Source organism: Ranitomeya variabilis, chromosome 1 (genome assembly GCF_051348905.1).
Source record: "Ranitomeya variabilis isolate aRanVar5 chromosome 1, aRanVar5.hap1, whole genome shotgun sequence".
NCBI lineage: Eukaryota > Metazoa > Chordata > Amphibia > Anura > Dendrobatidae > Ranitomeya > Ranitomeya variabilis.
Genome location: NC_135232.1, coordinates 858,569,432 through 858,583,886, shown reverse-complemented (window position 1 = coordinate 858,583,886; position 14,455 = coordinate 858,569,432). Strand labels below are relative to the sequence as shown.

At 41.5% G+C, this 14,455-nt stretch overlaps 2 protein-coding genes and 1 long non-coding RNA gene across 4 annotated transcripts in view; 2 read left to right on the top strand and 1 right to left on the bottom strand.

Annotated features, from left to right (window-relative positions):
- The window catches only part of CCSER1 (coiled-coil serine rich protein 1), a 1,470,964-nt gene that overhangs the window by 624,937 nt on the left and 831,572 nt on the right, over window positions 1–14,455 (bottom strand). The gene's annotated exons all lie outside the window — the stretch shown is intronic.
- LOC143774833 (uncharacterized) lies at window positions 2,312–3,089 on the top strand. Its single transcript, XR_013215567.1, has 5 exons — window positions 2,312–2,340; window positions 2,413–2,530; window positions 2,603–2,742; window positions 2,815–2,932; window positions 3,005–3,089. It is a non-coding gene; the product is annotated as an uncharacterized LOC143774833 (long non-coding RNA).
- On the top strand, window positions 3,408–5,936 carry LOC143774747 (uncharacterized). The gene is made up of 5 exons (XM_077262538.1): window positions 3,408–3,473; window positions 3,599–3,688; window positions 3,782–3,998; window positions 4,092–4,251; window positions 4,360–5,936. Exons 1-5 carry the CDS (start codon window positions 3,450–3,452, stop codon window positions 5,249–5,251), a joined length of 1,383 nt encoding a protein of 460 aa, XP_077118653.1. The 5' UTR covers window positions 3,408–3,449; the 3' UTR covers window positions 5,252–5,936.

Genomic DNA, 14,455 nt, shown 5'->3' with positions numbered 1-14,455 from the left:
CTTGTGATTAGCGTAATATGTCTGCTAAAATAAGTCATGCAAAGTAAATTGTAAATAGTAAGTGTGATTTCACAGATTGTGCTGCTACAATGCATATTTACAATAGTTAATAATGGAACCATCCAGGTGACAATTTTATTTCATTGTATAATAAACACAACATAAGGCTACTTTCACACTAGCGTTAACTGCATTACGTTTCAAAACGTCTTTTTTCAGAAAAAACGCATCCAGCAAAACTTTTTGCTGGATGCGTTTTTTTCCCATAGACTTGTATTGGCGACGTATGGCGACGGATTGGCATACGTCGTGTACGTTTTACGACGGATGCGTCGAAATTTGGCGACACGTCGTCTCAAAAAAACGTAGATTGTAACGTTTTTTGTCTCCGCCTAAAAAACGTGTCGCGACGCATCCTGCGGCATACGTCGTTGGCTGCAATGGAAGCCTATGAGCGACGGATGCGTCGGGACACGTCGTACGACGCAATACAGCGCTGCAATACGTTTTTTTTACACTGAGCATGCTCAGAAGAAGTATTTTGTTGCCAATTGGTCAGACACCCCCAAATCTATATAAACCTGGCCTGGGCCTTCAACCCCACATATGCCAGCAAGAGCCAGAGAGAAGACTGCCAGCAAGAGCCAGAGAGAAGACTGCCAGCAAGAGCCAGAGAGAAGACTGCCAGCAAGAGCCCAGCCAGCAACAGGACCCCAGCCAGCCACAAGACCCCAGCCAGCCACAAGAGCCAGCCACCATAGAGCCAGCCACAGGAGACAGACACAGGACCCCAGCCAGCCACAAGACCCGAGCCAGCCACAGGACTCCAGCCACAGGAGCCAGCCACCATAGAGCCAGTGTGAGTATTGCAATTTTTGTGTGCATCTGTGTGCCTGTGCATTTGTGTGTGTATATGAGGTACTGACTACAGAAAGAGCTTAAAACCTGAAGAGAACCTGAGGCCTGCCATCGTCCTGCACCAGCCAGTGCCATGCTAGAGTCCAGATGCAGCCTGATTCCAGCCACTGTGAAGACCTGCTGCTTCAGCCAAAGGATTGTCAGCCTTTTGTATGTGTGTGTGTGTGTATGCGTCTTCTGATTGGGTTCACCTTTCTGCCTTTGTTGTACATATGTGTATTTGCATAAAGCTATGTGCGTGCATGTGTATGTGTGTATTTTTTTTACGGCTGTGTGATTTTGTATCATGTGCCTGCACCATATTATGCCTTTGCCAATTTTATGCCTGTTCATGTGGGAGGGTATGTGTCCATGTGCAGGATTGCATCAGGATGTGGTCAGGATTTTCCATCAGTATTTGTACGCCAAAATCAGGAGTGGGTGATAAAATCAAAAGTGTGCCTGTTTTCCTATTATACTTTACCTAATTTTTACACTCCTGGTTTTGGCTTACAAATACTGATGGGAAATCCTGACCAAATTCTGATGCAATCCGGAATGTGGAAACATACCATGCATGTTTTTTGTGTACGTCTTGTTGATTGCATGTGCATTTGTCCATGCTGTAATTGGTTATTTGCCTTTTTCTGATGTATGGACTGTATAGTGGTCTGTGCAGCATGTGGTTTAAATGTGTTTTTTTTTTTTTTTTTTTTAAATCTGATGTGTTTTTTAAAAAAGTCTAGCGGTCTGCAGCTTGTGGTTTGAATGTGTGAGTGTGGGGTTTTTCTATTTAATAAAAGTGTTGATTTTATTTTAATTACTGTTATAACCATTAGCAGTTGAAGTACTTGTATTTAAAATAAAGAGCATGTCAGCTCCTAATTGTGATTTTTAAAAAAAGAGAGAAAAAAAATAATAATAATAAAATGTGTTTTAAAAAAATGTCCGTAGTATTATTTCATAAAGGTAAATTTAAAACTGGTGTATGTACCAATGGTTACACATGCAATACAGGGTTGGTTGAGGGCTCATTTTTTTTAATAAAGGTTAACTTGTAAAGTTTTTTTTTTTTTTTTTGGGGGGGGAGGTTATTTTTTTTAAATAAAATGTGTCAAATATATTTTTTCATAGTGTTAACATTTTAAAATTTTATTTTTTGGGACATGGAAATGAATGGTATAACGTGCAACTTTTTGGGGGTTTTTGTTGTTCACCTGTATGAACATTTCTGACATCATTTCAGTAGGGTGTTTATCATTGAACATTACCTAGTTCAGGGGGTGGTCTAACTATAGATCCATTATACATATTAACAGATAAACCAGGACCGCAGCCACAGCCGCTGCCCACCAGGACCACAGCTGCTGCCCACCAGGACCACAGCCGCTGCCCACCAGGACCACAGCCGCTGCCTACCAGGACCACAGCTAAGTGTTAGAAGTAAGTTTTGAAGACCCACAATCTGCTACTTCAATGTGTCGAGCAGATTGCAAGTGTCTCTTTAACTTACAGAAACACCAGGACCACAGCCGCTGCCCACCAGGACCACAGCCGCTGCCCACCAGGACCACAGCCGCTGCCCACCAGGACCACAGCCGCTGCCCACCAGGACCACAGCTAAGTGTTAGAAGTAAGTTTTTAAGACCCACAATCTGCTACTTCAATGTGTCGAGCAGATTGCAAGTGTCTCTTTAACTTACAGAAACACCAGGACCACAGCCGCTGCCCACCAGGACCACAGCCGCTGCCCACCAGGACCACAGCCGCTGCCCACCAGGACCACAGCCGCTGCCCACCAGGACCACAGCCGCTGCCCACCAGGACCACAGCTAAGTGTTAGAAGTAAGTTTTGAAGACCCACAATCTGCTACTTCAATGTGTCGAGCAGATTGCAAGTGTCTCTTTAACTTACAGAAACACCAGGACAACAGCCGCTGCCCACCAGGACCACAGCCGCTGCCCACCAGGACCACAGCCGCTGCCCACCAGGACCACAGCCGCTGCCCACCAGGACCACAGCTAAGTGTTAGAAGTAAGTTTTGAAGACCCACAATCTGCTACTTCAATGTGTCAAGCAGATTGCAAGTGTCTCTTTAACTTACAGAAACACCAGGACCACAGCCGCTGCCCACCAGGACCACAGCCGCTGCCCACCAGGACCACAGCCGCTGCCCACCAGGACCACAGCCGCTGCCCACCAGGACCACAGCTAAGTGTTAGAAGTAAGTTTTGAAGACCCACAATCTGCTACTTCAATGTGTCGAGCAGATTGCAAGTGTCTCTTTAACTTACAAAAACACCAGGACCACAGCCGCTGCCCACCAGGACCACAGCCGCTGCCCACCAGGACCACAAAACAATGTCCTCTTCTGACAGCCCTCCTCCACAGCAACAGCGTGTATCGGTAAAAGTTAACGCAAAAAATGGGTTTATTTTTTTTTGGTTTTTTAAAATTACATTTTGATGTCTAACCACATGCATAAATTATGTTTCAACAGGAAGCTGAATCAGATGAGGAGCTGTCAGAAGGGGGCGAGACGGGTGGAGAGATGCTAGTGGAGGAGGAACCAAGTGTAAGTAGTGGTGAAACAGTTTTTTCGCACATCACACTGCACCATACACAAAACAGATTTTCATACATAACTAAACACAGAAAATATATGCCTACATTACTGAGAATTTGTTTCCTTTATTTCAGGCTGCTGCTGCTGCTGCTCCTGCTGCTGCCGCTGAAGGCTCTCCCAGACACTCCCAGAGTCGGCGGACTCGTCGCCGCGGTCGGCCATCAGTGAGTTTGTTTTTTTTTGGGAGGGGTATTCTATTGGTACTTTAGTGTTTCAGTGTACTAATTTGTTTGTTTTCCTTTTTTTTTTTGGCACAGGCTTCACAGCGTGCTCCCGCAGAAGAGGATGATGATGATGATGACGACATTGATATTGAGAATCTCATCGAGGAGGTTCGCGAGCGGGAGCCGCTGTGGAACATGGCTGACCGCAGGCATGCTGATACCGGTGTCACCCGTCGGCTCTGGGACGAAGTGTGTCGCAACCTGTTTCCAAGGCGGGAGAGCCTTCATCCTCAGCAGCAGAGCAAACTAGGTAAGTATTCACTTTCCAGTGATGTTTTGAGCTGACTGTAATGTATTGCATTTACCAATTTTTTGTTTTTTCTTTTGATTCTTGTCTTCACAGTTGGAAAGATTAGGAAGCGGTGGCGGTCACTGAGGGATCGCTTTAAGAGGGAATTCAACGATGAGATGAAGGCCCCGAGTGGCTCTGCAGGAAGGAAGAGGAGCAAATATAAATATGGCCAGGCCCTCTCCTTCCTGAGGCGAACCATGCTAAGCAGAGTGTAAGTATTCTACAGCCCACTAATAACCATGTTAACCTGTCTACTTAGTTTGCTTTCAGTCAGGGCTTTTTCATTCCAATGTATTAATTTTTTTTTTTTCTTTCACAGCACCTTCTCCAGCCACCGGGCGCCTGCATCTTCCTCTGCGCCCTCTGGAGCGATCCCTCCTGAGTCCGCCACTGAGGGCCACGTCGGTAGGCCCCACACCTCTGTCCCCTCCTCTGACCCCTCTGTCCCCTCCTCTGACCCCTCTACTTCATCCGCCCCAAGCAGTGGAGCATTATTGCAGGCTTCATTGCTCGCATCTGATGCTGAACAGTTAGCGTTCCCTTTACCCCACCCCTCTGATCCTGCCACCTCGACACCACCATTAGGTTCGTGGCGGCAGCGACAGAGGGGTCAGGAAAGGAGCTATGCTCCTGAGTTCTTACACCTGAATGCATCCTTCCAAGGCTCTTTCAAAATTTTGGGAGAGCAAGTGACTGCTGGTTTCAACATGGTGCAGTCACGCATCAGTGAAACAAGCCGTGAAACCAGCAGTCGCTTGGATAGGCTGCATTCAGCTGTAAGTCCCGATCCGGCCAATCTTTTTTTCCAATCCATGCTCATGAGCATGGAGAAGCTTTCTTTTGAGCAACAGATGCGGGTAATGAATACCTGCCATAATGCTGCACTGCAGGCCATTAATGAATCGACACACACACCTCCCCACACCTCCACTCCAATTCCACCCCAGGCCCCATTTCCACACCATACCCCCCATTACCAAACCCAGCTCCAATCCCCACACCAGCACCATTACCAAACCCCACGCCAGTCCCACTACCCTACCCAGTCACAATACCCGACCCAGTCCCCACAACAATCCCGGCCCCCAGACCAAATTACTTCCCCAATGTTTTCCTTACTCAACTTTTCTCTTCCCCCTACCCCAACACCACCCCCCCTCTGGTCAGCCTCTTGGTTTAACCCCCCCTTCCACTGCACCCCAAACAAGTAGGGTTTCCCCACCTATCGACGTGGTCCAACCTTCCTGCCCCTCCTCCTCTCATATCTCCACCCAACACTTTGAAAATTTGTAAAGTGTTATTAATGTAAATAATATTATAAAAAATGTTCAAATTTTTCAAAAAAAAAGTTGGAAAATAAAAATATATTTTTTTTGCAAAACAAAAAAAAAAAAAAGAGATAAAATAAATTTCTGATTACAATTCTACTCTTTGTGTGTGTGTGGATTTAATAAGGTAATATAATAAAAAAAGGTTTAATAAAAACAAACACCAGACATGTAAAAGGTATAACATAATGGTTTTACTAGCAAGAAAACCACGCTTTTGGGCCTTTTTTTGGGGGGGGGCTGAAACACTTTTTTTACATAAAAAAAACACATGGGAAACAGGTTACACATGGGAAACAGGTTACACATGGGAAACAGGTTACACAATCATGTCTTGCCACGGGATCCGCCCGACAGGTGAGACAAAATAATCGGCAAACTGGTCCCTCATCCTTGTAACTGAACTTGTAGAGCGAACCGAGCTGCTGCGGTAGTCCCACAAGGTGGTCTCCAACTCTTCATCATCCAAAGAAACGGGCTCCTTTGACAGGACAAAGTTGTGGAGCACCACACAGGCTTTAACTACCTCGTCTATAGTTGTTGTTTTCAGCTTGATAGCCGTCAGCAGAACTCGCCACTTCGCCGTCAATATGCCAAAGGAATACTCCACTACTCTTCGTGCTCTAGTAAGCCGGTAATTAAAGACCCGCTTGGTATGGTTTAAGTTCCAGCTACTGTACGGTTTCAGTAGGTGCGGCGACAGTTGAAAGGCTTCATCACCTACAAAAACATATTCCAGGGCTGGGTCATTTGTTCCTGGCAGTGGTGTGGCTGGCGGGAAATCGTAGGTCTCTCCATAAAGGCAACGACCCATCGGAGAGTTTTTAAGAACTTGCGAATCGTTGGACCGTCCATATGCTCCGATGTCCACGGCAAGGAACCTGCAGTTGGCGTCTACAATAGCCATAAGGACGATGGAGAAATACTTCTTATAATTATAATACTCCGATCCTGTTCCTGCCGGTTTCGCAATCCTTATATGTTTCCCGTCAACTGCACCCACACAATTAGGGAAATTGCAAATTTGCAGAAACTCTTCAGCACTTCGCAACCAGATTTCCATGGATGGTTGGGGGATATACTCTGGTTGCAAAGTGGTCCAAACAGCCCGACATGTGTCCTTCACTATTCCAGAGATAGTTGAAATGCCCAGCCTGAACTGATAATGGAGCGAAGTCATAGATTCACCCGTAGCTAGGAAACTTTAAAAAAAAAAAAAAAAAAATGTTAGAAAAAATTGCACAGACCAACAAGTTTTAATATGGCACTGTTATTTTTTTTTTAAGGACGGGACACCCAATAAAACCAGCATGAAACCAGTGTAAAAAAACAGTGGAATGTCCGCCAAGAAAACCCAAATTACATGCTGCAGAAAATAGTGCGCAATATGGCAGCGCAGTATTGTCTGCAGCGTGTAATATAACATTCGAAATGAGCAATGAGAGAAAAAAAGCAGTTGCATGTCATCAAACCCAAAAAACAAAACAAAAAAAAAAAAATGCAGAAAATGCAACGCAATATTTCAGCGCAGTATTTTCTGCAGTCTGTTATCTAACATTCAATATCAGCAATGACATTTAAATAAAGCAGTGGAATGTCCGCCAAGAAAACCAAAACTACATGCTGCAGAAAATAGTGCGCAATATGGCAGCGCAGTATTGTCTGCAGCGTGTAATATAACATTCAAAATGACCAATGACAGAAAAAAAGCAGTTGCATGTCATCAAACCCAAAAAACCCCCCCCAAAAAAAAAAATGCAGAAAAACATTCAATATCAGCAATGACATTTAAATAAAGCAGTGGAATGTTCGCCAAGAAAACCAAAACTACATGCTGCAGAAAATAGTGCGCAATATGGCAGCGCAGTATTGTCTGCAGCGTGTAATATAACATTCAAAATGACCAATGACAGAAAAAAAGCAGTTGCATGTCATCAAACCCAAAACCCCCCCCCAAAAAAAAAAAAATGCAGAAAAACATTCAATATCAGCAATGACATTTAAATAAAGCAGTGGAATGTCCGCCAAGAAAACCAAAACTACATGCTGCAGAAAATAGTGCACAATATGGCAGCGCAGTATTGTCTGCAGCGTGTAATATAACATCCAATATCAGCAATGAAATTAAAAAAAAGAGGCTTACCGCAGGGTCACCATCAGCCGCTCCGCCGGTGTGATGGCAAGTCTCATCCTTGTATCCTGTCTTCGGATGACATCCTCCATTTTTGCAAGCAAAAAATCGAAATGTTCAATCCTCATCCGCACGTAGTTGTGGAATTTGTGTGGATTGTGCCGCAACTCCAGGTAGAGAGTGGACTGGACACCCCGGGTCATCCGTAGTTGATTAATCGGATGAATCCACAGTCGTCTCCGTCTCCGTTGCTGCAGAAGCATCCTACGCCTTTCCGCTGCCGCCTCCTTCTCCCGCACTATGATATCCAGGCGATTCGTCTCAAAGATAACGTCGGTAACCAAACTAGCAATCCTCCCAAGAACACCTTCCATCGCTGCCACAAAACTAAAACCCACAAAGATGGGCTGTAAATACAGTACTATATAGTTTTTCAAATTTTCCAGTAGCCAATCAAATTTTGGGAGCCTCCCCTTTTAAAAACGGATCCGTCGGAAAAACGGATACAACGGATGGTAAAACGTATGCAACGTATGCAACGCATCCAGTATTTTCGACGGAAACGTTTAGCGGATTTGCGACGGATCCGTCGAAATGCTGGATGCGTGGCATACGTTTGTCACCGTTTTTCACTTTTTTGACGCATCCGTTTTTTCGGCAAAAAAACGGATTTGCGACGTTATGCAGTTAACGCTAGTGTGAAACTAGCCTAACATGAAAACGACAAAAATAAAACTATGCTGTGCCACAGTACTATACGAACAAAATACTTCTCGCTATTAGCTTATATAAAATTGAAATACAAATCCTAATGCAATCTTTAAAAAAAGTACCAGAGATCAGAATATTTATTCATGAGACTTTTTCCTAAAACATGGACCATTTGAGAATAGCAAAAAAACATGAGAACTCTCGCACTCTTTAGTGATGAGGGAAAAAAGTGTATTATTTTAGGACCAGCAACAGTTCAAACCATCACAACAGATAATCATATTCGCTAGGACAATAACACTTTAGAAAAAATCTGTAATATTTGTCTGTATAGCATAAGTCAATATGAATATGTGTTGTGAGATTTTTACCTGTTGTTAGGGATGAGCGAGTATATTCACAAGTATGTGTAAAGGAGGACAATATATATATATATATATATGTATATATAGCAAAATTATAAACTTTATTTAGACACAATTAAAAACAGACACACTTAAAAGACACCAAATGAAAACACCAGAGATCCATATATTTCAAATTAGCAGCCAAATGTTGGCATATGTAAATATATAAAGGGAAGATATGCAATCCCTCCACACCGCCCTAACATACGGACCAAGTTGCCATGGACCACCCTATATCAACCATAGTATATGATTGCCAGTCTTACCCAATAATGGGTGACGCCCAATCCAGGGATTCCATTATTGGGTAAGACTGTGCTTGCGCTCCGATATGGGGGGGTTTCTTTGATGCCAGGTGGTACGTTACTTGTATTGCCCCTCCGGGCACCCTCCATGATAGCCTGTACTGGATCATGTTTTCTGGCCGGTCCCCTTTCAGAATTTTAGCCTTATTGGCAATCATATACTGTGGTTGATATAGGGTGGTCCATGGCAACTTGGTCCGTATGTTAGGGCAGTGTGGAGGGATTGCATATCTTCCCTTTATATATTTACATATGCCAACGTTTGGCTGCTAATTTGAAATATATGGTCTTTTAAGTGTATCTGTTTTTAATTGTGTCTAAATAAAGTTTATAATTTTGCTATATATACTCCCGTTGTCCTCCTTTACACATTGCCCAGCCAATGGGTGCATGAAAAAATCGCACAGCACTCGCATCATGCGAATGCTGTGCAAGAAAAAAGTGCACAGCACTTGCACCAGTGTGCTTTGAAAAGCCGGCAATTCATATGCTGCTACAGTAAAATCACACTGACAGGTTAGAATAGAATAGATAGAATACATATCTACACATAGAATAAGTGTATATATATATATATATATATATATATATATATGTATGTCAGTGACACACACACATATATATATATATATATCTTTATATTGCATAGAGATATAGATAGAAGATTAGCCGGTAATTCATTTGTCGGCTTCTGTAAAATTAATGCAGGAGCCGACAGGATAGGAGACATGGTTTACATACAGTAAATCCTTGCAGAATAATTGGATATATAGATATATGTGACCAATACAATTAGTATAGTGTGTGTGCAAGTTATGGGGCTTGTAAGTATTTAATAAAATAATCTTTTAGGGGAAAAAAATGGCGTAGGCTCCCACGTGATTTTCTGCACCAGAGAGGGAAAGCTAGTGACTGGGGGCCGATGTTTATAGCTTAGGAATGGGTTAATACCCATGGATCTTCGCAGGCTATGAATCTCAGCCCGCAGATGTATATTTAGCCTTTACTGGCTATTAAAATAGGGGGACCCCCCAAAAAAATGACGTAGGGTCCCACTATAATTAATAGCCTGAAAAGGCTATGCAGACTGCTGCAGGCTGATATTCATAGCCTAGGAAGGGACCATGGTTATTGGCCCCCCTGGCTACAAACACCAGCTCACAGCCGCCCAAGAAATGGCACATCTGAAAGATGCGCCAATTCTGGCACTTAGCCTCTCTCTTCCCACTCCTCTGTATGGGGTAATAGGGGGTTAAAGTCACCTTTATATTGTAAGGTGACATCAAGCTGGCTTAGTAATGGAGAGGTGTCAATAAGACACATGTAACCTAATTTTTAATCAATCTGCAATAAATCATGGAATTGCACAAAGCTTAAACATTTCCTTCCTTTGTCCTTTGGCCATGTGTCTGTACAATGGAAGAACAGTAGGGGACTCTAAAGGTGAGCAATATTTGCTTGTTTTTTTCTTAAAAAAAAAACATTTCCTGCATTTAGTTTAATTTCTCAAACTCTTGATCAGTCATCACCAACTATTGTATAGATTATAGAGTATAGATGGAGGAATCTTTTCAAACTTAAGTTTATCAGCTTTCCCAAATCTTTCTAAAAATTCAATCAGCAGCAAATTGATTTGCTATGGACCACAAATATTGCAAAGCCTCAAATCATCTTACGACATGTTACACTCTGAGTACGTCCAACCCTATTTATGGTCATTAACACAGATACAGCTTACTTTACGTGACCTCACCATATAAATGAATATAACCGATGGTAACCAACAGCCTGTTTAAAAACACACTTCATTGACAGACACTTCATACTTTTTAAGATAAAAAATGATTCAAAAATTGTCAATCTTAGTCCTTTGTAATCAGGCACACTGACCACTTTTTGCCTGTAAGTCCTTGAGAATGCCTGAAGTGTTTTGCATGAGGGCCAATAGAGAATTAAAATGCCTAGTCATGTGGTCATCAGCAAGCAATTAATAAAGGATGCACAGTGGGTGCTGGACTTGATGATGACCATCTATTCTTGTGTCACTGAAACTATGTGTCCTATTACACTGGTCAACAGCATTTTTGGTGCCAAAGATATTTCATCGAATTTAGGGTATTTTTGGGGTGCTGATTCTAAATATGTCATCAGTTTTGCCAGATTGGCTCAAGTTTTTGAGATTTTTGGTATCTTATTTATAGCACTTGTTGGTAAATGCGACGCATCATCTCATTAATTTCTTTGGATTAGTACTTGAACTGAGCAGTTCTCAATATAGTTTTGTGTTAATTAGTGTTCTAAAAGTTTGTTCATAGCTTGATTTTTGCACTAACTTTATGTTGTTGTCTGTTTTCCAGTGAAAAGCATGAACTCATCAAAAAGAAGTTGTCTTAACGATCCAGACTCATTCTGTTACATTTGTGGTGAATACACACTGCCAAAACATAGAAGAAACATAACAGACTTCGTAAAAAAAGTGTATTTTGCCTATTTTGGGGTTATGCTTGGGGACCAAGACAAGTTTTGGGCACCACACATAGTGTGCAAAGCATGTATCGAATTATTACGAAAATGGAGCAAAGGACAAAGAAAAAGCTTCAAATTTGGTGTTCCAATGGTGTGGAGAGAGCCAAAAAATCATCATGATGACTGTTATTTATGGTAAACACAGGTACAGGCACATCTTCACAATGAGGGACAGGCCTTCTTGCAGATTCCATGTTACTCCCATTTTCGTTTCTTATGCTTATTGAATCCTTGCACTTGCACTGCACAGAAATAACAGTCATCATGATGATTTTTTGGCTCTCTCCACACCATTGGAACACCAAATTTGAAGCTTTTTCTTTGTCCTTTGCTCCATTTTCGTAATAATTCGATACATGCTTTGCACACTATGTGTGGTGCCCAAAACTTGTCTTGGTCCCCAAGCATAACCCCAAAATAGGCAAAATACACTTTTTTTACGAAGTCTGTTATGTTTCTTCTATGTTTTGGCAGTGTGTATTCACCACAAATGTAACAGAATGAGTCTGGATCATTAAGACAACTTCTTCTTGATGAGTTCATGCTTTTCACTGGAAAACAGACAACAACATAAAGTTAGTGCAAAAATCAAGCTATGAACAAACTTTTAGAACACTAATTAACACAAAACTATATTGAGAACTGCTCAGTTCAAGTACTAATCCAAAGAAATTAATGAGATGATGCGTCACATTTACCAACAAGTGCTATAAATAAGATACCAAAAATCTCAAAAACTTGAGTCAATCTGGCAAAACTGATAGCATATTCAGAATCAGCACCCCAAAAATACCCCAAATTCATTAAAATATTTTGGACACCAGAAAAAAATTTTTTTTTTGTTGACCTGTGTTATCTTTGTAATTTGGTTTGTGCTCCTAACATGGTATTTAGACCACAGGAAACAGTCATGGTTCGATGCCTGGTTTGAACACCCTCTCTAACTATGTGAGTTTGTGATGAAAAACAACACTTCAGCAGTCTTTTATGTTCCCAATCCTGCACAAGGGCCCAATCATATGCAGAGCTCAACCAGGGAACTTTACGGCAGTCGAAACAGTGTTTTTGCAAAAATTTCAATTTGTTTAATGAAAATTGCAGTCATGGAAAATGAAGATTTTTTTGTCTGAATTTTTTTTTCAGGGTTTTGAGAAATACTTCTACCTTTTGTGCCAAGTCCTTAGCATTTGCCTAATCCTATTCAGGCACCTCCCAAGGCAATACGTCCCAGTTAATGCCAAAAAAAAGTTTAATTTTCCCCAAAAAAGTATGATAAAGGTGATGGTGAAAAAGATTACTTGGAATCCCAATAATTTTTGCTTGAGAAAAATGTTTGGCTTGTGTGCCCTACATAGACCAGGAAAGCAATTCTGTGCAGGGTACTACTGAGGAAATTCACCACAGTTGATGCCCAAATTTTTTTTATTTTCATTAAAAATGATAGTGAAAGTGATGGTAAAGAAAATTCTATTCATGAAATTAGTGATGTGAATTGATTAAAATGATGGGGAAGCAGATGCATCTGTCTTCCTTTAAGGCTGAGAGTATATCATCATGTCGTAAAACAGCACAATCTAGGTGGTGGAGTATCAGTTGTAGTAGAGTATCAATTTAGACATGTGTGGAGCTGAGTTTTCACAAAAACACATGGCCTGGGGCATGTTTTGGGGTATACACATGGCTAACTGATTACACAACCAAGAAAGAGGAGGAAAAGTAAAGAAAGTAGATGAGGATGGTGGTAATGATGGCAATCATCAGTGACTACTGCCCTGAATCCCAGAAAGACAATCAATAGAATGAGGACACCTGGAGTATTGATAACATTACTTGTCAGGTTCCTTAACCCAGAAGAGTAAATGTTGCCATTTTATATGCTGATGGAGAGCCATGCTTCCTATTCGATTTATGCTGGGCAGTCATGAAGTCTGAACACTGCAAAACCTTGGTCCTCTGCCAACATGGCAAATAATTTTCATATTAATGTGACATGTAACCACTATTACTATTCATAACACAGCCTTTACTCTTTCGTCAAAGTGTATGACCACTCTGAAGTGATATCGATGAACTGCAGCCTATCACATCAGCTGTAGATTGGCTGCAATGGTCACATGTCACCAGAAACAGCTGCGCTGATTACCCTTGAATGGCGCTGCTATGAGAACTTAGTATTGATTGTATTATTTTCTATTTGGCTATGAAGTGATTAAGCAAGGGTCAACCACGGAACTTACTTCATTGTGCTTACCAAGAGTTTAGGGAATAAACTTTACTATTATCGCTGTTTCTTAAAGGAGCACGCTCATCAAAGTTTGTATTCTCTTAATATATTGCAGTCACCATATTATATAGCACTGTGTACTCATAACTGCTCAATTTGCCCTTCTACCCAGCCAATTCTTCTCTTTTTTTATTAGACATGACATGATTAAAAACATACCAGCTGAATCCTTTTAAGCTGTATGTAGAAACAGGAAGTCTATTTTCCCCGCATGAGTCATCATTAGAAGTACAATTGGTCATCACTGCAAAGTCACTCGCAGGGGTGGAGGAGCAGAGCAGCTGGGTGAGGAACTGAAAATGAGGTGGACCTTGGCTGCTAGAGACTTAGCAGTGAAGTAGAATTATAGTTGTAATGATGACTCATGCAGGGAAAAGAGGCTTCCTGTTTTACATAGAGCTTAAAAGAATTCAGCTAGTCTATATTTAATCATGTGATGTCATAGACCCAATGGAAAAAAAAGAATTGGGTAGAAGGACAAAATGAGCAACTGAAAAAACAGTGTTATATAATATGATGAGTGCAATATATTAAGAGGATAGAAACTTTGATGTGAGCATTACTTTAAATGTCCATATGATGAATACTGCAAAAATACAACAGTAAATATTTTAGTAGAATTACATACATTTGTATATAATAGTTTTTCATTCTATTTTAACCCAGTCACTTCATGCTCTGTAATACCTGTAGAACTATTTGCAGTTGTGTTTCACTATCAAT

Bases quoted from the DNA above. Each gene is read 5' to 3' on its own strand.
- LOC143774747 (XM_077262538.1), top strand. From the start codon at position 3,450: ATGCTAGTGGAGGAGGAACCAAGT. The intron at 3,474-3,598 runs GTAAGTAGTGGT...CCTTTATTTCAG, and splicing joins TAGTGGAGGAGGAACCAAGT to GCTGCTGCTGCTGCTGCTCC. The intron at 3,999-4,091 runs GTAAGTATTCAC...TTGTCTTCACAG, and splicing joins TCAGCAGCAGAGCAAACTAG to TTGGAAAGATTAGGAAGCGG.